Raw genomic sequence first — 24,976 nt, forward strand, 5'->3', positions numbered from 1 at the left:
CTGTCTCACTGTCTCTGGAAGACGGCAAGAATTTATGTATTCTTTATCATTTATTCAGATTTGCCATTGGAATGCATATCAGCTCCGATATAATATTAGAAGGTATTTAAATAAATGTTAACTTACTATATATATATATATATATATATATATATATATAGAAGGAACATTTGTTAAATGATAACCACGAAGGGAACAGAATTACATTTAAAAAAGCAATATTATGAACTTCTGGTTAAAGCACTGCCCACTTCCGGTATTACCCGAATACAGGTACGAATATTTTTTTGTGTATGATTGAGATACAAATATTGGCTCCTCTGCACACCCCTACTAGATTAGCATTTTTTTCCGTTAAAAAAAAATGTGTACAGATGAATTGTTCACAAAGACACTGCAAGAACATGCATTAAGACAGTATATAGGGTCAGTTTTGATTTCATGTTGACTTTAAGAATGTTAAACCACTAAAGTTATGCAGTTCTGAAAAGAAAGTAAATATTTTGAATGTGTTATGAAACTCTACAGCTCATTGTTTTTAATTATTGGAAGCTTAAAAGACTTCCAAAAACTGATGATAATCTTTTAATAATTTGCAACTAGGTGGTATTACGGGGTGTGATAAACACAGAAGCAGAGATTTTCAAACAGTGTTATGCAAAACAGACACTACGACTAATATTAGTATTTCATACCTTGTCTTTCGAGCTATTTTCAGATTTATTGTGTGGATTAGGAGAGTGCGAGTTGAGTCGCCGTCCTTACACCGTCACTCAATACTCTTGTCCCAGCAATACAGTCACAGCTAGCACCAGGGCACTGCTTCCTTCCATTGAGTCCCACACTGCAATTATTCCTCTTCATTATGAGTGTTCGGCAGATTTTATACTGTTGTTTAGGGAACAGCTGACGGAGTGATTGTCAGTTCTCTCACATCAACACACTCCAATACGTCTTCGCTATGACACGTTTCTTGTCGCTGGCATGCACACTACTTCATATTGAAGTAATTTTTTGGATCACTGACCCAAATATTTCTGTATCATCAGTATATACTGAGGAGGACTGTTAGCGAATTCAGTTTGTGCTGATTTCTCAATCTGCACAGCCTCTTTAAGGGATTACTTGATGTCTCTGTTTGAATATACTGAATGTTTCGACAAAAATGTGACATGATTGTAAGCAAACTTTTACTTCAATAAGCAGTCATCACATCCATACAATACACATCTACATCTTAAGGCTGTTTCTTTGACATCATTATATATAAATCTCACAAACGCTTAATTTTTTCGTAAGTTTTAAAAAGAAGTGCGCACCATTTAGCTAACGAGCAGTCGCATACGCACACACACACGCACATACAAAAGGTAGCCAATTATCCTATTATAGAGCAGCACTCGGCTTCTATAACGGTTACAGTGATTACTGATCAAGAAATTATACTATTGGGAGATTCTTGTAATTGGTTCCATGGCACTTATTGTGATGCATACATTATATATATATATCAAGAGGAAAACTTGATGTAGGGGTGCGAAAAAAACATGTCTTTAGCCATGTCTGTGCCTCAGCTAATGAGATAATGTAGAAAATAAGTGGTTTTCTTATAATGGTAGAGAGAGGGTGTCAGGTGCATGGAAACTACCAACACGCTGAAAATCAGAGGAAGGCTCTAAGCTCACCAGGGAGAAAAGAGCTAACGTCAAAGTTTAAGAAGAAAAAAGCACCCTAATATATAAAAGTTTCTGTGTTAACACCGAGCAAGACTAATTTTTGCAGAGAGGCTTGGCTGTATCTGTAGTCTTGACAGAGAAAGCAGCACATTAAGGGGCATGGAACTAGGTCTCTTTAGCAGAATAAAACTGAATCAGGCGGAAATTCAGCTGGAAACGACACACCTCACCAAAGCCGAAAGAAATACCAGGGTCACCGAGCGCTCACACATAACACTTAACCTTATTGACTACACTTACATGCGTCGTAATATTCCAAATGCGGTTCTTAACTCATAGCCTAATTTTCATTGTTTTGTTTACGAGTGTGTCGGCGTTCATGTGCAAAGCAAAAAGAAATAAGCACTGGCTTTGCCGTTAGTGAGCACCAATTAAACCCGCGAAGACCGCTAACTGCTGAAATGCAGACGTGCAAGGACACGGATTTGTAATTAGACCAAATAATGTGCAGAATATGCACACATTTTCTTAACATGGCGCTTACATGAGTTTTTTTTTAATGCTGCAATTTCATAATTAACTAGGAATATCGGTGTGCATGTAAACGTATGCAATGATTTCCTCCAGCAGTGTACACTTAAAAGTAATTTGCTGTCAAGTTGCATTTAAAAGGCGCACAAAAAATGAAATAAAAATCTCGTCCCTTTTGATCAACAGTAAAGCTTAATTCATTTGCCACTAATCTGTCACTAAGACACATATTTAAACCACTTTTTTTGTTTTCATTTTTAACTTGAGTAGCTACTTTGGTCTATCTACCATTTGTCTACTGTACATGTTTCAGTTTCAGTTTCATTGAGGATCTTGCAAGCTACTGTCCCTTGCTTTAAATTCCCCTTCTGCCGTGTTTAAAAACATCACGTGTCAAGAAACGTTTGACAGATGCTAATAATCATCAGAACCCGTCAGCTTTTCGTTTTCAATCACTCTCATTATGCCGTGCTCCGAGGCCTACCCTCGCTTCTACAGCTGATGCTCGCGCAGGAAGGCTCCTCCGCTCGCGCTCGTCTGAGGGCTGGACGTGGCGGAAAAGCTGGCTAGAGGGATGACCTTGATCGTATCCTCTTTCTTGCTGCAGTGTCTCTCAAGTGTGTTGTAGAATTGGGGCCGGTTGCTCCCTTTGTCCAGATCATCTTTGGGCACTGACCTGCCAAGAGTGTGACGCCCATCTGGCTTGGTCCCCCGCGCCCAGCTTTGTTGAAAACCAAAGGAGGGCAGAGTGGCAGCGCCGGACGTCTGGAATTGGGTCAGCGCTGGCGGCATCCAGCAGCTGTCAGAATGACCCAGGATCAGACATTCCTGGGTACAGGTCTCCGAGGCTTCGGCGAGAGCCTTCTGCAGGTTGACTTCAATAGCTGTGGATGATGAAATGACAAATGCGAGGGCTCAGTCAAGAGGTGAACACAAGAAGACAAAATAAATCATACTTTCTCTTATTGCCAAGGCACTTGGAGACAATAAAAAATTGGCGCTATCAAAAGGTGACCTGTAAATGTCAGCTTCTGAGAGAAATGAAAGGCAGTGATAAATGTTTAATTCATCTCATAATGAGAAAAACAACACCAGTTTCTTTTAATTTAAATGGTATTCCCATGGTCTTGAGTGTTTACCTACAATATGCGCTGAATTCCCTGTAGCTTAATTAAATCTTGAAAAAGTCTCTGTTGTTTGTGTCTGAGATTGGCTTTTTACATATTAAAGAATTAATGAACTGCTCTAAAACCATTGTTTATTTTAATCCCAGTCATCGTGGCACACCTCTCTTCTGCTGATGTCTCCCACTTAAATCAAGTCAATTAAGATAAATCAAACAGTAGTGCAGCGATTCCTCCTTCTTCGCCTACTTGTTAACGCAGCAGACACGTACAGTATTAGGCTTGGCAAACGTCCTACAGTAGCTGTGAACATCAGAATGTGATTCACTCAAAGGAAAGAGAACAGTAAACTACAGGACTCAAACTTTCTTATCTCATTAAACCTGCTCTGACATCACATGCAAGATGTGCCAAGAAAAAGGCCTCAGTATTGAGCCCCAGCCATAAAACCTGTCAACTCTAATAATTAGAATGTAAAACAGTGCTCGCGGAGGCAGGCGAGAGCCCTACAGCGGCACATTTATATCTTAACCCACTAAGAAAAGGGGATGAACATCACTGGTCCCCCCTCCAAGCAGTCATCTAGAAATTATTTAGCATATTTGCATAAGTAAAGGTGTAAGAAATAATTAAAAACGACTAAGTCTGGTTCCTCTTGCACTACATGCTTGGGTTGTTTTTATTTTTATCACCAGGAGCCAATATAGTTTTCCAACAAATATCATGCAAAGGGAACTCAGAAAATATTGAACAGCAGCAATACAGAATAAATATTTACGCATTTATCTTACACTGCACTTAATACATTTGACCAGTTCATGCATTTCCTGGGAATTGAACCCATGACCTTGCTGTGTCTGGCTAGCAACATTATTTACTGTTTGAGCCAAAGATATCTATAATATTATAATATTGCAATATTTTCAACGAAAACTCATGGATTTGTTAATGCCTGAAATGTTGACAGTTCCAAGATGGCAAACCTGTTGAATGATCCATTTACTTATTTGACAGGAATTGCAGTGGTGGACGAAGTACACATACCATGTACTTGTGTTAAAGTAAAGATCCTCAAGGTAAAATATTACTCAAGTAAAAGCAGAAGTGCTGTCTTTAAACATTTACTTGAGTAAAAGTACAAAAGTATTTGCCTTCAAATGTACTTAAGTATCCAAGTACTATGATTTTTTTATGGCTATAATGTCCTATTACAATTTGTCACAAGACTCTTGCTTAACTCAGTCTACGTGAAGACTAATGTCACTCTTGGCACACCAATCTATTAACAAAATGACATTAATTAGTCATATATATTTGAATTGAATAAATTTCTTTGTGTGTTTAATTTTGGAGGGAAGGGTACTGTTCCCATAATGTATAATACATTTACATTCACGCTGTACTGTGATTGGTGGCTAATTTGACCAGTTACGTTTTTATCCACTCATAAATAAAAAGGAACGACTGATTTAGAAAATGTAGTAGAGTAAAAAGTAAGATATTTGACACTGAAATGTAGTGGAGTTAAAGTAAAAGTCTCCCCAAATTGAAATACTTCAGTAAAGTACAGATACGCAAAAAAGCTACTTAAGTACAGTAACAAATTATGTTTACTTCGTTACTGTCCACCACTGAGGAATTGTAGGATTTGAGCCACAGTAATGCTAATAAACATAAAGATCTGCCAATAATTCCTAGAAATGTTAATTACAAATAAACAGTGTTCAGTGTTGAAGAAACACTAATAAAAACAGTTTAACAGATTAATTCCTCCCAATGAAAAATAACATCTGGAATGCCACTACAAGTCAGACAACCCCAACCTCAGTGTGAAGCTTCATTTGATGTAATTTCCAAGATGGAGGTGACCAATTAGCATACAGAGCTGGTTGATGTGGAATGTAAAAATAATACACTTATGTATTCTGCTGCATGTATTTTAAGAACATTTAATATGTAATACATAACAATAGTTTGTGTATAAATAAACGCCTACCTGTTTTACTTGTTCAATAATTAGATAGACATGAATCTAGAGCTAAAGTCTGGAATAATGTACTATTTAATCTACATTCCATAAAAGTTCACTTGAATGGCAATATACTGATTTTGGGACTACAGAACTTTAATTTATGGTTTTGCAATAATTGGAAATATTCAACTTGGATATTCCCACCTCCGACTTCATCTTGAATGAGGCATTAATCCCCATCTACTGTTGTTGCATCTCCAGTAGTTTGTTGTTGTTCTGTCTCTTCCATTTCTTTTTTGTCAGGGCAGTGTTGTTGCCTTGTGGACAAACTAAGCAGTGCAAAAAATTCAAGGCGCATGAGCGATCTAAGCATAGAGTATGCATGTTTAAAAACATTTGGCTGCACATACAGTACAGTACATGTACAGCATATTGTGCTAATGCTGATATTTAAATCACATGCACTGAATGCCTACCCTTGATTATGGGGAAAAAACTAAACAGCTTACTAGGTTTTGGAACAGAGCAGTAATATGCTTGTATTTTGCATGTCGGTTTGTTTTAATACCAGGGAACTGGACAGAATAGCACAAATATAGAAAGCTAGAAATAGAAATAAAGGAGAGAGAGAGAGAGAGAGAGAGAGAGAGAGAGAGAGAGAGAGAGAGAGAGAGAGAGAGAGAGAGAGAGAGAGAGAGAGAGAGAGAGAGAGAGAGAGAGAGAGAGAGAGAGAGAGAGATAGAGAGAGAGAGGCCACATCCTCCCGGTCTTTACTCTGCCTCAGAGCATCAGTGCATAAATCAGTGGAGCGGTAAACGTGTCACCTTTCAGAGGGTCACTAACTTCATTAAGGAAAAATGATGCCGCTCACTCACTCTCTGAGCAAGCAGAATGAGTCCTGGCCAGGTTACTCTCGGAGGCTGCTGTAAATCACCCCAGAGCTGCTTTGGAAATTGGAGGTGTCTTTCAGAGCCATTGTTCTTTTGAGGGCTGAGCGCATCACGCCACGGTGGGCAGATACTTGCGCAGGCAGACACATGTAGCGGCCCTAGCACAAGTCCGTAGACAACTTCAGTGCATTTGCCCAGCAGGTCTGTGTGTGCGTGCATGTGTGAAGTCAATCAGCACAACCAGAGGAGAGTGTGCGCGCAATTACATTATGTGTAAAAGGTGTTTTGAATCCACGCTGCGTGGCTTTCCAGCGTGCAGAGGCACAGCACGAGCTGTCAGTGGCGCTATGTCAACAGCCAGGAGAGCTACTATTTTTCGCATGTGATATTTCACATTAAACAGCTCCAAAAATGTAGTCCATATCAGTTTCTCCACCACAGGGACTAGTACTGCTTGACTGATGTTGGTGACAGCGCTGAATGCTTTCGTCAGCCGGAGGCAGCGGCTCACTCTGATGCTGTTTAAGTGCTTTTGTATTCAGGGGGTATCACTACTCTCCCGTCGAGCTTTTAAAAAAGAATCAGACGCCATGTGCACCGGTCTCCGCATACATAAATGCTTGTCGGAAAACCTTGCGTTTGGGGGTAGAAGACAGCATTTTTAATTTCTCCACAAAGATCTCCTGCAGATGATTGGCTGAAGTTGAATGCTGTGTGGGGTAAATGATATTTACATTACCACAAAACATTCGCTTAAAAATGCCAAGCCTATTTACTCTGAGAGTAATAGGGCTTCTAATAATTGCTCGCATTCAAAGCAAATTGTCTGTAGATTGAAACATTTCGCAAAATGGCCACTGGTTATTGATTGAAGTCCCGGGCTGATTCACACTTGTAATTACAGCGGTGCGAACGCTTGAAGATGTTTTCAATCTTTCCCTGCAAACATTGTCTAACACTGTCGTCAGAGATTGGTAATCAGATTGCTCCCGTATGACAAACCTCAAAGGCCTAATCTTTTGTTCCATAACCTGAGCTTATTTTTCCCAACTAAAACGAAAGAAAAAAGACTGAAAAGTTATTGTTACAGAGTTTGTTAAATGTGACATCTCATCATTTATACAAAGATACCATGTAGTACAACAACAAATGCTGTTGTGGAAAGGAAAAACAGTTAACATAAAATTAACAGACATTTTGCTGGGGTATAGTGACATTTATCCAAAGGAACTGAAAGCACGCAATATGACAGTATGGGTCACTTCTAGACAGGAAGTGTTCACAGCACACAGACATGCTGAAGTCAGACAATAAGCACGAATGACAATTTCTGACAGGGCTGTTAAGCAAAGCAGCACGACCTGAATATATCTTGATGGGATTTACATCAAGGATACCACAGAGATGATTACTCAAGTCATTATGTTAGCATGTGCAAACCCATTACTACCAATTAGAGGGCTAATTGCATAAATACAGAACATCATCGCTCCCCGCTCTCTCTCTCTCCCTCTCTCTCTATCTCTCTCTCTCCTGTCTAAACATTATCTGGTTGACTGTAAAGCTTAAGAAAACCAGGCTCAGTAGCACCTACAGCACGTTTCTGTGTGATGCAGCGAGCTTTATGTCAAACGAAAGAATTCAGCCTTGATTTTTAATTAAATACGCATAGAGTCTTATTTCAAAAGTGTAATACAGGCTTCAGTGTAACATTGCTGTTAGTGTCTGTATGTTTTATATTTTTTTACTTTTTTTTTTTTAGTTGTGTTGAACGGCACAAATAAAAGTTTCATGAGAGATCATGGCAAAGGTTTAAGGGTGGTGCTTTTTTTTCAAAATGCAAATGATCAAGTAATGAGTCTTCATGGAGTCAAAACATACCCACAGAGGGGGTAGACTGTGGCATATTTGATCAAAGTATAGTATCCTTTCAGCCATGTATGCACATTTTACATGTATTTAATTGGTGCACTTGATATGAGCACAATTAGAACCCTTGGGGACAAGAGAAGAACATGACAAGAGAGAATAAGCATACTAAACTAAGGATATTATTGCAGTTTAATCAGCTGACAAACTTAAAAAGAGCTGGACTTTCTTGGCCCGTCCAAAAAATAAAATAAAATCTAAAAGTTTTTGTATGCATGCATACTGTAAAATAAAAGAGTATTCAGTGGGATCCAAAATTCTGAGAACACCAGTGAAACTACTGCTATTTAGCATTGTATTTGTTTAATGTAGGTTATTTTCCATTACACGTTAGTTAGTAATACGTTTACACATTAGTGAATGAATAACTAGCTAACTAACTAAATTAGCTCATTCATTTAAGGGTGTACTCACACTAGCCAGTTTGAACCGTGCCCGAGTGCGTATGACCACCAAAGCGCGGTTCGTTTGACTAGTGTGAGTGCTCCGAACCATGCCCGGGCGCGGCTCGATTAGCCGGCCCTGGCCCGCTTGGAAGAGGTGGGCCAGAGCACGGTTCAGTTGGACTCGGGCGCGGTTCGCATGCAGTGTGAGTGCTAACCGTGCTGGAGGACGGAACAGGACGCGTGATGTACGGTAACTGTAGTCCGTAATCAAAGCTGCAGAGTCCTTGCTGCACTTCAGCTGGTACCTTGCAAACCTCCTCATACGAGCAGCACGATTACGTGAAAATTTTCGCGCCACTAAGGCGACACATCTGTTTAACAACAGGCTGTGAGAGGGCTGTGGACCACCGTGGACCAAACGACACAAAATTATCCACAAAGAAAACAGAGCGATGGACTCCATTGTGTTCAGAAAGCGCCGCTCTTCTTGTTTATCCCAAAACCGTCGCACCATACTGACGTAAGCGTGCTCCGGCACGAATGCTGAAACCCTATGTGAGTGCAGGCCAGAGGGGGAGTGGGGAGGGGGGACAATCGTACTCGGGCCCGGTTCATGGCCGTGCCTAGTGTGAGTACACCCTAAGAGGGTTTTGAACAAGATGTTTGTTGGAAACCAAAACTACTGGTTGGGAAAACACACATTGTGTGATTGACTATAAACTGAGAGCAATAAGCATCTCACTATTCAGCAACAACCAACTCACCATCTGTGAAGGATAAAATATGGTCAGCGTCACAGATATACTTATTTGATTAGTGGACTAGAATTAGTGAACTTTAAATTAGATCTTGAATTCTAAATGTTCAATGTGGTCTCAGTCTCTGTATATGCGTGTAATACAGATTAAACAAAGAGCATAAACTTCAAACAAATCTCATGCTGTCAAACAAAATGAAATTTGAAAGATAATAATTGAGTTTGTAATTACATGGACTTTATCATTTTATTACACACCCACTCTGACTCCACATCTAGATTGGCAAATGGATGGTCATTAATAATAATGGAGCTATTTAACCCCATGGGTGTTTTACAAGGGGAAAGATGCCATTTTTCACTCAACGGGTTGGACACAACCATCAGGTGAAATAAGAGGCCCACTTTTCATTCTCATGAATCAGGGAAAGGGCACTTACTCCAGGCTAGATGCATTTCATCACCAGCTCCACTCCAGCACCACTCTCGTATTTCATCGCTGCTTATGAGTGATTTACACTTTTACTTTTGCAGAGGAGATCCGTATGATTTCATGCTGCTCTTTGCTATTATATATTCATGAAGTCCCAAATGTACAAATGTACAGTGGGATGTAAAGTGTGACATGCATCGCAAAAATAAATTACAACTGGAGGCCAGGGGCATGCAACACTCCAGCAACTGCAATATGTTAAGGAAATTCCGGGCTGCGTGGCGCCATACAACATATTTTCCATATGGAGGTTTTCAGTATCTTTACGAGTCCTGCTTTCTGGATTAATCTTAATGATAATAATTTATAATACATTTCGTTAACAAATTAAATTAAATTGTTAGCCAATGCACAATCATGAAAATATATAACTCAACATTTCATGGAATTTATGTTGACTAATAATCTGTTAAGAATTGCATTATGAAATAATTGAATATTATACAATTTAATAAAATAGTAGTATATACGCACACACACACACACACACACACACACACACACACACACACACACACACACACACACACACACACACACACACACACACACACACACACACACACACACACGCACACACACACGCACACACACACACACACACACACGTGTGTATGATTAAACATTAAACTAATGTGTTAACACAAAAATAACTGCATGCCCTCTGATCCGTAGCTAAATTCTGCAATAAGGACTAATTAAAGCCTGTAATTCTACCTATAATGTAGTGCAAGTCCCTGGAAATACAGCTAAGTGTGAGACAATGGCAAAAGACAATAGTCTGAGCCACATGTACATTCACAAACAACGGAAAAAACAGCACAGACAGACTACAAGAACTAGGCTATAACTTATGGTCAACAATGTGGAAATAAAACAATATACCAACTTTTAAAGTCAATTTCTATTTACTTGACTGTTACATTAATGTCTTGAAATCATCTTGATTGTGGGGGCGTTTTTTCTGCAAATACTTGTATGTGTTGTTAAATGTGCTGATTAAATAATTATTATGCAATTAGTTTGACTAAAATTGATAAAAATATTTTATCAACTTGTGTCACACTTTACATTAGGGTACACATATTCACTATATTACTGGGAGTTTTCCCTCAATAAACTCCTAATAAATGCTTATTGATAGTAAGTAGTTGTTGGAGTGGTTATTTTTTACGAATGGGATAGGGTTAAGGGAATAGAATATGGTCTTGCAGAAAAAGGCGTTAATATATGCTTTATAAGTACTAATAAACAGCAAATATGACAGTAATATGCATGCTAATAAGCAACTATTAAATTATGAACCTACTCTAAAGTGTTACCCTAACTTGTTATTCAGTGCAATTACTGACTTGATTGAAGACTGAATAGAGAAAAATAGAGAGTTGAGGAATTCAATACCTATAGTTTATGATGAAAAATGCCCTCGTTGAGATTAAATGACTGATTGATAAACAGCATGACAGTTTCATCGGGAAGTTATAATTCACTATTGCACAGCTGAGTTGCTCTAGGGTCCAGCAGAAAAGGTTTTTTTTTTTTTTTTGAATAATGGCCCCCTGAATACATAAAGTACACATCCCACCATCTGTTAGTCGGCAGTAAAAAAAAAAAAAAACTTGTGCAACACATGTGCAGTTTCCTGTATTTGAATAAAAATCTGGCACAGAAGATTTCTACTCATGAAAAAGAGCATCTTACAAAGGGAAGCATCAGCTTTACGCTTGGCAAATGTTCAGGCTTGTATCTTCTCAATTCACTAGTTGTTTATAATCTTTCACACCTGCACAACAGACATGGCTTACAACACGAGCGTAATCACAGTGAGAGTGCTGTCATACAGATACATTAATAACAACAACAGTGACCTGTCTGTGTCACTGAGGATACTTAAAAGTGGTTTTGTATTTAATCAGACAATTATTATGTTTGCTTATACGTTACATTCATAAAAAATTGGCTGTGGAAGAATTAAGACTTATACATTTTTGCTAAATAGTCTGAAATTATTTAATACAAAATACAAAAAGTATTTTGTCTTTTTATAGTTGTCAAACGTTAGTCGAACGTTAATGTGATAAACTACACCTGTGGTGAGTCTGCAATAGGATACCTGTGTGAACTTTAACCGAACCGACTTCATACATCCACTAAAAATCATCTTGGGACCACTTGGTTAAAAGTAATAGCTAAAATGGCTGGAAAAAGTGAAGTTCTGAAAAAAAAAACATCTTTTTTTTTGTTGAGCAAAACCCATATGGTTTTATATTTATCTGAGGAATGTGAGTGTGGATTAGTTACAGGATTAGTTCATCCAAAAAAAAAGAATGTAACTACAGTTGAATATCAGGTAGTACTCTAATGATAGTTAGTTGACATGTAGCTGCAAAGTTACTTATAGTTAGTAGAATGTCTAAAGTGGACTATCGAAATAAAGTGTTACCGAATATCATAACATATAATATCTTTAAGAACAACATTCGGTTGAGTAAATTATAATTTTTAAAGTGCATCTCTTTAAGTGCCAAAATATCACCATTCGTAAAGACACCATTCAAGTACCATTGAAAAATAACATACCATAGTACCGTTCAAAAATTTGGATTCTTTTTTTTTTTTTTTGGTTAGAAATGAATACTTGAATGCTTTAAATTATTTAATTTTGGTTTATACAAAAAATATTAAGCAGCATACAACATAATTCAACATAATGATATTAAAAACATAATGATAATCAGAAATGTTTCTTGAGCAGCAAATCAGCATATTAGAATGATTTCTGAAGGATCATGTGACACTGAGGACTGGAGTAATGATGCTGAAAATTCAGCTTTGCATCACAGGAATAAATTTAATTTTAAAATATATTACCATAGAAAACAGTTAATTAAATAAATGCAGCCTTGGTGAGCAAAAGAGACTTCTTTCAAAATCTTACAGACCCCAAATATATACAGTATCAAACTTCTCCAAGTCTACTTCCTCTTTTCCTCATTCACACACGCGCCTCTCCATCTCACCTCACTCTCTTCTCTATCCATGCTGTGTTTGACCCAATGCAACTGAAAGTAATTGCGGGCAGAAAACAACATTTAATGATTACTTCATCCCCGAGTCCTGAGGAGAGAGAAGTCACAGCCAGGTAATTTCAACAAAAGAGGGAGACCTTTTTTTCTCCCATCACACCATTTTCAGACAACAAAGAATATTATTGACTTGGCTGAGATTAAAACAGCAAAACAAATAACAGAACAAAATCAGAGACAAAGTGACCACAGAAAGAGGTTGTCCCCTGTACACGGCGGGTCAAATTCTCAACCCTGTCTTTTCTTTTGTTAGTGTTGATTAAAAACAAGCAGGGGATAAAAGATTCAATTTGGTGTCTGATCTGTAAATAAAAAATATATATAAATAAGTAAATCTTCGTGCTGCCACTCACACACTCGAAGAATAAGACGCTGATGGTCCTATCTTTCCAAACATCCCTCTCTCCATGTGTTTAAAGTTGGGAATGAGAGGTAAAGGAAATTGAAGCTCTTTTTTTGGAGGGGACAAAAGATTGGCTACGCTCTACTCCTCTAGCTACTTGAATCCCCCACACACCCCCACCCCTCCTCCCCCTCTCCTGTGGACTGATGGTCTTGATTGTCTGGTGTTCATTATGCCTGGTGTGGTCCTACCTCTCCTCTCCTCTCCTCTCGTATGTTCAGACCTCTCCTCCATTAGGAAGACAAGAGGAGGGGGTGTTAGCATCAACACAATCAGCACTGCCCAAACACACAGCATGGGCTGAATAGAAGAGAGGTACAAACACCATAACAATCAGCAATCAGCACTGATCATGATAATAACATAGAGAGTGCTACAAGATCCATGCTGCGCTCTCCCTCCCTGCCAGGAGGACTTATTGTGTACATGGGCCAGTGTGTGAAGAGAAGCAATACATTCAGCCACAATTTGAAATGTAAAAAAACACAAATACCCCAAAATAAATGGTGAAAGTTCCAGTGATGACTGTTTATGTATTTTTAACACCCTATGATACACTAGATTGAGGTTAAAATAAACATGAATGTATAATGTGTAAGGGGGAGTGCATATTTCAGGTGCTGCAACTTTTATTTGACCATTTTAATGACATTTGCTATTTATGGTAAATGCTCCTGTGACTAATTAATGGCGCTTTTCCACTGCATGGTACGGCTCGGTACGGCTCAGTATGGTTCGGCTTGGCGCGGCACGGTTCGGCTCGCTTTGCTTTTCCACTGCGTGGTACGACTCGGCTCGGCGCGGCTCGGCGCGGCGCGGCGCGGCTCGGTTCGCTTTAGCTCGGTTGCTTTTCCACTGCAGTTAGTTCCGCTTCAAAGTGGGTGGGATTATGACTGATCGTTATAGTTTATCCGCTCCTCGGCAACTAACAAGAGGAACGTGTGCGCTTCTCGTCCACTGACCACGATTCAGCCATTTCTTTTTTGGAAGTTTTTTTTCTTCAAGCAAGTCAAGCAGGTAGTTTTAAAACATTGGAGGCTGTTACTGGCTATTTAAATCTAGCGGGTTTGATGTCTCGCAAATACAATGACGCTGGTAGTGACGATTCTGTCTGTCTGACCAATCAGTGATCTACAGTGCTTCCACGTCACATTTTAGTATCGGTACGGTATGCTTGGAACCTCAACAGAGGTGGTACCATTTAAAGCGAGCCGTACCGTACCGTACCATGCAGTGGAAAACCGCCACAAGTGAGCCGTGCCGAGCCGAGCCGTACTGTACCATGCAGTGGAAAAGCACCAAAGCGTGCCGTACCGAACCGAACCGTAACGTACCATGCAGTGAAAAAGTGCCATAATTGAGTGGTGTGACAAAGAAGTTTTTGAAAACACAAATATGCCATATCAATAGTTAGTACGTAGTGACTAATTTCTTACAGACCTGTCAAAATTTTGGAAACATTAAAATGTTAATGTTTTTGAAAGAAGTCACTTTTGCTCACCAAGTCTGCATTTATTTAATCAAAAATACGGCAAAAGTTCAAATACATTATTAAAATACAAGTTTGATGGTAATATTTGTGTTAGTGTTAGTATTGTTCTTACATTGAGACGAGAGGAGGCTGCTGGTCTTTCAAAGAGGGGAAGGTGTATGAATGAATGAATGAACAAACAATATAAAAAAAGATATTAAACTTGACGGAGGAAAAGTGGGATTTAGGTTAAACTGAAACAAGGAATGTGGTGTATAATTGTGTGAAATGTATGATGAAAATTGGCTAGCAATTTCGCCAAGCAAATACCAAGATATAGGTTGCAGCAGTTTGTCTTTCGACAACACTTGCAAAATCCGCGACGGGACTGAGCTTGAATAGCTTCAGCGTCAGCGACTTCTTATAGTACAAAATCGCTGTCAATCAAAAGGAGATGCAGTCTTTCGACATACCCTTCAATCGTCACGCAGAAGCCCGGAGTCCTGGCCAGCCCACTCCTACATTCACCCCCAGAGACGCTGAGCGTCCGTGGGCGGGACATAATCCCAGCATTTGTCCAATGACCATCTAGTTTCGAAACACTGAAAAAAACTATTCAAAGCAGCCCCATTGAAGTCAATGGACGCTAGGCTTCAACAGGGAAATTCACGCTACGGGAATGTATGAGAAGGGAATAGAGTCAGCCGACCTGTTAAATGTAGCTGATTCTGACCGAACTCGTCTTCGAGATGAACGTGTTCTAATGCATTTTAGTCAATAAAATGTGAACACAATAGCACATATTTGACCATACATATTTTGACATTATAGGGGAAGCCGAGCTTCCCTTGCAGTCTTAAAGAAATCCCGACTGATTGAGACGTAGGTAAATTCTACTTTACAACAGTAATATATTTCTGTCACAACTTCAAGTTAAATCAAACTTATATTTTGACGGGTTGCCGTGGAGACCTTTGAGTTTCTGTGTGTGTATGATATGACGATATTTTTTTTTTTCAAATGAAATGGTAAAATGCTCATGAAGTGACTCTCAGAGCGGCTCTAGAGATGAAGTTCATGCATTTATGTCCTCATATAGAGGCTGAAAACACATTCACCTGCGCCATTCATTTTTCACAGAGATAAGCAGCACATGTAGGATTCATATTTAAATAGTCTTTTTGCAGTGTAAAATTCAAAGACACTAGTCTATATAACTGAAGACTAAAATGTTATTGTTTAATGTCATTTTTTAGTATTATTTTTCTGTATTCATTTTCATAATAATTTCATAAAATATTTTGTGAAGTCAGAATATGTTTGTACATGTGTGCTGAGCAGAGATATGGGATGAGCTATATTTTGTTTGCAATGCAACATTTTCACTGAGCAGAGATGTTCCACTGATGATGATACTTCAAATGTGTACAGTTGGCATATACTTTACAAGGGAAGGAATGTTTCCACTGATGCAATGTACAACAAATGTATACACTGAACGGAATTTTCTTAATATGGAAAGTGGTTTGTGCCATGTGTAAGTATGAGGTATACGTTCTATTTTTAAACATAAGCAACATGTTTTGATACCTTACAAAGAAGTTGTTAGACCCAGAGTGGTGTATATAAGCTCAATTCTTACTGTACTGACTCAGAGAAACAAGGCTTGACGGGGTGAGAGGAAGGTGAAACACAGAGAAACCATTTACAGCTGGCATGATGGGGTGAGAGGATAGAGAAATGGGGAACAGAGAAATCTGGAATGAAGACCTCCTCACCTATAGCCTTATTCTTATATGCCTGTTTCTCTCTGTTTGATACATGTATGTTAAATAATAAATAGAGATCTCTTGGCAAAATATCTGGTGTAGCTTCCGTGATTCAACCATAACAGGGGAAAGCATGATCTTTAAATCTACAAGTACGATTCAGTTTAAGTGTGACTGCCCTGCTTTTTTTTTTATTCATCAAAAATGTGTCAAATTCCGCGAAATTCCACGTTATCCTGTAAATTCCATTTTTATGACTGGATTCTGCAATTCTGTCCACGTTTTTCGGATCGCGGAAATCATAGGGCCCTATTTTTTTGTAGGTTGATCCAGCAGAGTTTTCCTGAAACCCTCCACCTCCCCCAGCTCCACCTGCCTAGATCTGCTACTAGATTTAGATACTGTATGTCTATTTATGCAGCAGCAGCAGCATATCTTACATGCTCACTGCAGCAAGTCTGTGTATCTATTAGCAGTAGGAAGTCCACAGTTCCACTGCAGCAGCAATAATCAACAGCAGTGTTGCAGATCTAGCCCGGCAAGACCAAATACATTAACGTTGCCATATAAAGAGCATAACGCATAATGCGCTTCAAAATTTATCTTATTTATGGGAAGATAAAACAGACCAGTGTGTACCTCCAATCTGGACAAAAGCAAAGTAAAAGGCCGAATTTACATATGTGCAGAAATCTCAAAGTGAAATGTTCAATGGGCAACACTTTTTGAAATGTAAAAGGAAGGAAACAATTTCTTTGGGGTAAAATATCCGCCTTGTATACAGAGCTGGTGCTCTTATGAAGAGATAACAAAGATGGATGAAGCAATATGTGTGAGAGATTACAGAAAGCTTTGGAGGTAAGGGCACAGACAGAGCCATGCACTGCCTACTCGAAAACTCAGGCGCCATTCATATCAGTTTGTAAAGCTGGGATGTTCTCCATGGTGACTGATTTGAACTCAGTTACCATTGGTAGTCCTCAAAATATGTTTTAAGGTTTGCCAAGAACATCTGCAGATAGGCTTTAAGCTATTGGGTATTCTGTTAGGGCTGTTTTTGATGTGTTTACTACAATGCAACATTTCTGTGGGGAAATATGATATCAAATATGGGGAAAATAACATAAAAGATCCAAAACTGGTTTAGACGTCAAATTCATGCGTATTGGTTTTGTGCAGATGTATGGCCTGAAACACTTTCATACTGCAGCCATAGTAGTATCGTATACAGGAACACCAGTGGGCTTTTAACTTTTAACACACAATAGTCCATACCTTCAAATAAACTCCTTTGGGACGGGAGGGAATAAACTATGCCTCCGGATCTGCAATATATCTGCTAGTCACTTGTGATTTGTTCTTTTCCCCTCAGCAATATATTTTGGTAACTGCCTCTATGGTCAGGCAGATAGCGAGTACATGGCATCAAAGGTGGACCATCTTTCAAGCCTTTACTGGCAGGACAGAAGGCTAGCTGCCACGCTCACTCCATTGTCTCGCAAAATAAATGTACCAGCAAATGATGGAATCGTTAACAATGCCGATCCAGAGAAGTGGGGGTGGTTAATTAGCTGTTAGGAATATTTAATAAACAACCTTCAGGGTCTTATTGTGTTCATGATATATGCCTCAGAGTGATGCGCTTTCTATTCGACATCTGATTCAAAGAAGGTCCACGTCCAATTCTCTGAAAAAGAGCTAAGAATAACCTGAGTGCTGTGAGGGTGTCTGTTTGAGATGGTTTGAACATTTCTCAACTTGGAGGAGATGTTGTCTCCGTTATTAGGCATACGGTTTCATAACATTGATGGATTTGTGAATTATTTGCCATTGCTGCTGTAGAGATGGAGAGCTGATGTTTTTTTTTAGTGACTTACTTTGTGACAGTAGTCTGCTATTTATTAAAAATGGCCTGGGATACCTCAGGGGGATTTCAATAAATCATATTCTCAAAAATGAAAAAGTTCTTAAGCTGTTGTAAAATGCAAACATTTTTGCTTCTCTCGTTCGCTGTAAAATAAAAGGAAATTATTTGTTTCACTTTCTTGTAAACATAATAGCACACCAATCCCTGCTCTTGACCCAACACTCCTTTAAGTCTCTACGCCTGCCTCTGCTCCACATGGAATAGAAAGTCTTTCAGGCATCAAGGGGACACACCATCAGTTTTGGAATATGTGAATATGTTGTGCCTTCATCATTACCTCCATTGCGTTTTTCCACAGTCCATGTTTAAGTCAATAAGGTTTAGAATTCCAACTAAAGGTCAAGTGGCCTGGGAAACTTTCACTTTATAAGTAAATTCAGAGTTCTTTGTACATTCACACAATTTTCAAACATGTCGTAAACTTCAGATTTGATAGTTAAACATGTTAAAGAATTATAATCGTTCGTAAATAGGGCTCGTGGGCACACTCATTCAAAATTAGCATAATCCCGCCCATGAATATAACTATGCGAATTTCAGTGGGATCTTCTGGACTCCCTTTTCTGGTTTAGCTCCAGTATATTACATAAATGAAAAGAGACTATTTGGCCAAATGCCCAAAATTATTCAATTTAAGTATTCTTGCAGACAAACAATTGGTGCTCAGAATAATAATCACTAATAAAAAGAAAAAAAAAAGCCTCTGTGGCTGTTTTTAATCATTTTTGTTAATCAACTAAAGTTCAATGAAGTTTGGAAAAGAATGTTATATTTAATTGGGTAACTACTTTTGAAAGAATGCATTTTATGGTAAATAGTGTTCAATATGCAGTTTTATCAGTTTGCCTAAAGGAACAAAATGTTTGGATGTTTTGCACTACCTTGAGAGCTTTCATGAATCTGAAAATTGTGTTAGAGGTAGTAATATGTCATTTTCCTGAATGATTTACACAAAAATGCTTGTGTTTCATGAATGTGGCCCAAAGATAAAATGAAGGAAGATCTTAACTTAAAGGCTATGTTCTCAGGTCTCTGTTACATTTTACATTTTTGGTGCTCCATAAAATGTTTGTTTCTTTTCCGTATCTTTACATGTTAAAGTTTGATGGCAGGTCTCACTGTGAAACTTATTTAAAAAACAACATAATATGTATGTCATAAAACAGCATGCTTCACAATTTTCTAAGATATGATCTATAAGAAAATGCCACTGTACTGTAAAATATTAACACTTTCTAATTGCTGTCAATAACAATGAACCTGACTCGTGCATATAAATATGAATATTTTATGAATAAGTACGAATCAAAATTTCATTACATTTAAACAATTTAAAAGTGCATCCACTAATAATCTATTAAGAATTATGACTTATAAATGAAAGTGTGTAAAGCACCACCAAATATTAATGTTTCATAACATCACAGCCTTGTTCAATTCCAAATGCACAATAGAGCACTATCTTATATAACAGCTGATGTGTTGAGATGAATGTGCTCTATGTATGGCTTCATATGAATATATTTAGAGTGTCCATACAGCAGACAGTTCCAGGGCTTCTCTTCCAAAGACATGTTTTTCCTCCACTCTCTTCCCCTACACTACCTGTCAAACTACTGTCACCGGCACTTCGGCAAGGCCCAGAATATAGAAGAGATGTCTGTTAGACCAGCATCCCATTCCTCACAAGTAATCACACATTGTGCAGCAAGTAGCCTATATTAAGATCCTTTTTTCTAAAATATGCCATTAAATCTTAGATTTTACATCACATCTTTGCCCAAAGTAACATATTTATTTGCCAATACTGCAAACACACTCACATATAAATCCATGCACAAATATACAAGCTACAGATTTGTTACAGATATTAATGGAGGTCTTCCATTTTCAGGTCTTTCATTTTTATTTGCAACATCTTGGCATGAATTAGGGCCAGAACTGTGATATAGTAATATCTAAACAAAATGCCTTCAGTTATTGTTCACCTCAAAGCATTAGAGCTAAAATAAATATGTGTACATGATTATTTACATCAAACTAAATTACGATAATGAGTATTAAAAATGGGAAGGATGTGTTTTTTGGTTTTAATGTAAACAGGAAGATCATGTTTCCTAAAAAAATGTCAATTGTTTAACTAAATCATGTTCAGACTCAAAGCGGCCAAACTTTAAGAGCAGGGAAGTTGCTGTTTGATGTTATCGGTTTGTTGTTTGGGTCCGAGGCAATAGGGGAAATGAAGAGAGGAAAAAAAAATGCAATTAGACGTGATACACAAGCTCTCAGTTTTTGCTGTTTTCCCAAAAGCCATTTCACATGCTTGTGCGCATGAAAAACTCCATAAAAGCAGCCTTCTTTGTTTATTTGGAGGATTAACTGAATCGCAGGACAAATGTTAGAACACTTTGACATCGCTTTTAACATTTACCATAATGCTTATAGTGGTGGAACAAAAATCATGCGCTTTGAAAGGCTAAAACATGAAATATAAATACAGTTGGTCGATCAATATAAGAAAACTCAAAAGAGCTGGATATACACATGGGTCTGAAACTCAAAGGAAGCAGACACACCACGGTTCTGGAAAAAGACACCAAGTCACGATGAAGGCAGCTCAGAAGGACAAGACTTCCAGAGAGTGTAAGGAATAGAAAATAGCCACAGGGCTGTGTTCAATAGACAGCCCGAAACCTATTGACCTTATTGCCTTGAGTTTTTGTGTCTTGCCTGAGGCAACTGGTATCAAACATTAACACCATACACACTGGATTGTTCCTCTATCCAGCCCTAGATAAGCCCTGGTCATTTGTCCTGCAGTGCAATAGGACTCCAAAGGAACCGGAAGGGGGTGTCATCAGGTTCTAGGTATTTTCTTTCCCCCAGATAACCCTTTGTCTGTCACATTTTATGGCTGGCATCTCTTACAGCTGTAATGTCAGGACCCATTACCGTGTCTGGGTGATGGCATGGAAAGACAGAAACTCCATACTCCAAATGTCATATGCTTTTGTCATCATGTTGTGAAGCCAGGGACGAGGCTTAGCGTCGCCGCTTGTAATCAAAGCCCATTCGGTGGCTTCAGCATCTTGCTTTCCGCCTATACCGAAACCATATGATAATGATGTTTCCTCGCGAAAACCAAGACAAGGTGGCCTATACAATAGTTCTCAAGGAGCAGGCTTTAAGACAATTCAGGCCAGACAGCGGCCTTAAGATTATTTTCATTATTTCATGGGTTTTGTGTTTCTGGCTTGAGGAAAGAGAGCACAGGCTTTAATTTGGAGCCAAGATTAGTTGCCATTGGTCAGCATGAGGGTTCACACCACATCACAAACCATAATATTCCAAGGTGATCCCTTCATAATTTCTCACATTCTTGATCCGTGCTCTCCGCTCTTATATTTCATAATTAGGTGAACCCATCAGGTAGACAATTTCATTTTCAATTAAAACTCTTCGCCCCTCGTGACCTTGAGCGAAACGGGAACGCTGCATATAGACCGGTGCTTAGTATGGACCGGTTCAGGCACCATTTAAAAATACTTTTTAATTTAGGTTGAACCCCTCAGCATCTAATCAGAATGCTTGTTCACCTTCATGGAGACTGTGAGCCAAATTAAGGTGGACAGAGTAATATGTTAACATGATTTCTGAAAAATGTTAACATGATTTGGCTTTGAGCTGTATGGGTGGACTTGGCAGTTTGGATTCAGCCACATACTGTAAATCATAGACTGAAAAGGGCTCTATATTAACCTTATGTTCCGTATGTGCAGCATTCAGAATGTACATAGTTTAATGTACAGTTGTGTGTACAGTGTACAGTAATGTACAGTTCTATACATAAAAATCAAAAATATTGTAGTCTGCAAATTACTCAGTTGATTCTTTTTATGGAGTATTCATCCAAAAACTATTTAAAAATGTATTTACTATCAAATTTTTACTATATTTGTTAATTTTTTGCTCTTTATTTATTATTTTAATTAATGAGTAAATTTAAGTGCAGTGCTCTTCTGGTGCACATTAAGCCTGATTAGAGCGGATTGTGAGGGGTAAAAAATACCACCTGATAAAGTGGCACAACAGTTTAGCGAACTCACCCCATACAGCCTTGCCATTGTAGCCTATAGCATGGTTTAGACATGAATAAGATTTTGCATAATGCCACAAACAGATAATATATAACTGGTGCGCAATCAAAGAATCCATGAACTCAATGTGGTGCCAATCAGCTGAATGTTTATTCAGCAAGCTCCTGCTTTTCAATTGGAAATCAGCAGAGATGTCGCAGTGAATCATCAGTCAATTGCTCTGAGCTGATAGAAAAAGTTGATTTCTGATGATTCCCCCTCACCCTGCATGTGCCGAATACGCTGTAAGGCATTGCTGGAGCCACATCCAAAAATAGCCTATTATGGGCACTAAAACAGTCAGCCTTCATGGGCCAACAAACTATGAAAACCTGAGCTCTATACATCAACAGAGAAATTCAAAACTAATATATACATTGAGAAAATGACCTAAATTGTGGCTAAATTAATCATTTAGAAGTCAGATCAGGTAGAAATATCTCCTTAAATTGAATTTTAAATTTTACTTTTTTTAGTGATGACAATCACAGATTATGATAAATACAGTCTTATTTTTTTCATTTAAATTAGTGAAAACAAATTCCATCATTTAGAGATGGAGATTCCATTAAGTTATATAAACACAGAATTGCAACATATGACTACTCTCTTCTGCAGCAATAGTATCACACAGAAGAACAAATGACAAAATAGTACTATCTAACTGAAGTAATTGACTATCTGAAAATCCTTACCTTACCACCTTCAATCAATACAACACTCATAGATAAGAGTTTTCATTTTCGATTCCCCAGCTCAGCAATAACATGAAATGATGTGGTTGCAAACAGATAGTGACATTCATTTTGCAGAACCCTTTTCTGTGGTCACAACGTCCATCTCGGCACGGTCTATAGTATATTCCATACGGAGCACTAAATTATCGTAATTCGTTTTTATTGTACGCAAGAATCACGTAATCAAATACGTTGGCCATTAAGAGCACAGCTCTCCTCCGCAGCGGTTTTAAAATGGGGAGCTGTATACATGTTACCAAGATGAATTCATTGAGTTTGACATTTTTACTCCTTCCTGCCTATTTCCCCTTTCCTCCGCTGCATCATCAGAGTCTTAAACCTGCTACGGCTGGTTCATGACCAGAATAATGGACTGAAATCACTAGCTGAAAGCACAAATGATCATTTCTGTGGAAATGTGTTAATGTGAATTCATGTGAAATATAGCAGTGTAAAGTCATAATAGACATTTTGCACCCTAGAAATGTCAAGAACAAAGACGACAGGAATGACAAAACATGGATTCTCAGTGGAGGTGCACAATATTGAATATTCCTTACATTTTTTTTTTTTTTATTGGATATGCCTCTGCTTAGACTGTCTGGAAATGAACTCTGGGTTACTGTAACTAGTACGGAAATGCCAAGCAGTGTTATAAGAAAGAAAGAAAGAAAGAAAGAAAGAAAGGAAATAAAGAAAGAAAGAAAGAAAGAAAGAAAGAAAGAAAGAAAGAAAGAAAGAAAGAAAGAAAGAAAGAAAGAAAGAAAGAAAGAAAGAAAAAAGAACAGTCATTACAGATGGATGGATGAAAGAAAGAAAGAAAGAAAGAAAGAAAGAAAGAAAGAAAGAAAGACGAGTCATTACAGATGGATGGATGGAAGAAAGAAAGAAAGAAAGAAAGAAAGAAAGAAAGAAAGAAAGAAAGAAAGAAAGAAAGAAAGAAAGAAAGAAAGAAAGAAAGAAAGAAAGAAAGAAAGAAAAAGTAATGAAGGAAAACAGAAAGAAAGAAAGTAATGATGGGAGAAAGGAAGACACAAAGATGGAAGGAAGGAAGGAAGGAAGGAAAGAAGAAAACAAACATTTAAATATTCCCCTATTTAAGACTGAACCCTGAAAAACTTTTGTTTTGCTCCGTCTTGCTTTAGTTATTTATACAGATGGACGCAGAATTGTTCATCCCCACACGGTTCTGCTTGACTTGTGTAGGTTGACTAAAGCCTATCCATCTCTCTGGCAAGCTGCAAACTAATTTACTAATTTGCTTGTGGCTGACCTGGGTCATTTTTATTTATGATCCATTAGTGAAATATATGCAGACATCAAACCCCACATTAAGGGAATGATGGAGAATTACATAGCCAAGTAGTGGAGAAAGCCCAAACGTTTGAAGGAGGAAGGCATGGTGACAGGCACCCTTTAAAGTTAAAAGCACAGGCCGAGTGATTTGAAACAGGGCCGGCTGGCAGGAGTGCACAGGGAGAGGAGCTCGTAGGTCTCATTTATAAACTGGACTGCGTTTCATACAAGGCACAGTAAAGTAGGACAATTACCATTTATAGTGGTTGCACGCCCTTTGCAGTTTTTTCCCTTGCCTTTTTATATGAAAAATACTATACATTTTGCTATTGCCTAACATATTGAGTGAGGGGACACCGGTGAGCTAGTGTTTGGGCTATTGAACTTTTGTAA

The 24,976-nt window shown here is 38.3% G+C and overlaps 1 protein-coding gene across 2 annotated transcripts in view; it reads right to left on the reverse strand.

The window, feature by feature from the left end:
* Positions 1 to 288: 288 nt before the first annotated feature.
* The window catches only part of pcdh11 (protocadherin 11), a 205,278-nt gene continuing 180,590 nt past the window's right edge, over positions 289 to 24,976 (reverse strand). For both annotated transcript variants that reach the window (XM_077236016.1, XM_077236017.1), the window contains exon 6: positions 289 to 3,091. In XM_077236016.1, the coding sequence (XP_077092131.1) occupies positions 2,700 to 3,091 (392 nt within the window). In that variant the 3' untranslated portion in view covers positions 289 to 2,699. The remainder of the gene's footprint in view (positions 3,092 to 24,976) is intronic.

This window comes from Siphateles boraxobius, unplaced genomic scaffold (assembly GCF_051911475.1).
Source record: "Siphateles boraxobius isolate OS27281-9 unplaced genomic scaffold, OSU_SipBor_1 2, whole genome shotgun sequence".
Lineage (NCBI taxonomy): Eukaryota > Metazoa > Chordata > Actinopteri > Cypriniformes > Leuciscidae > Siphateles > Siphateles boraxobius.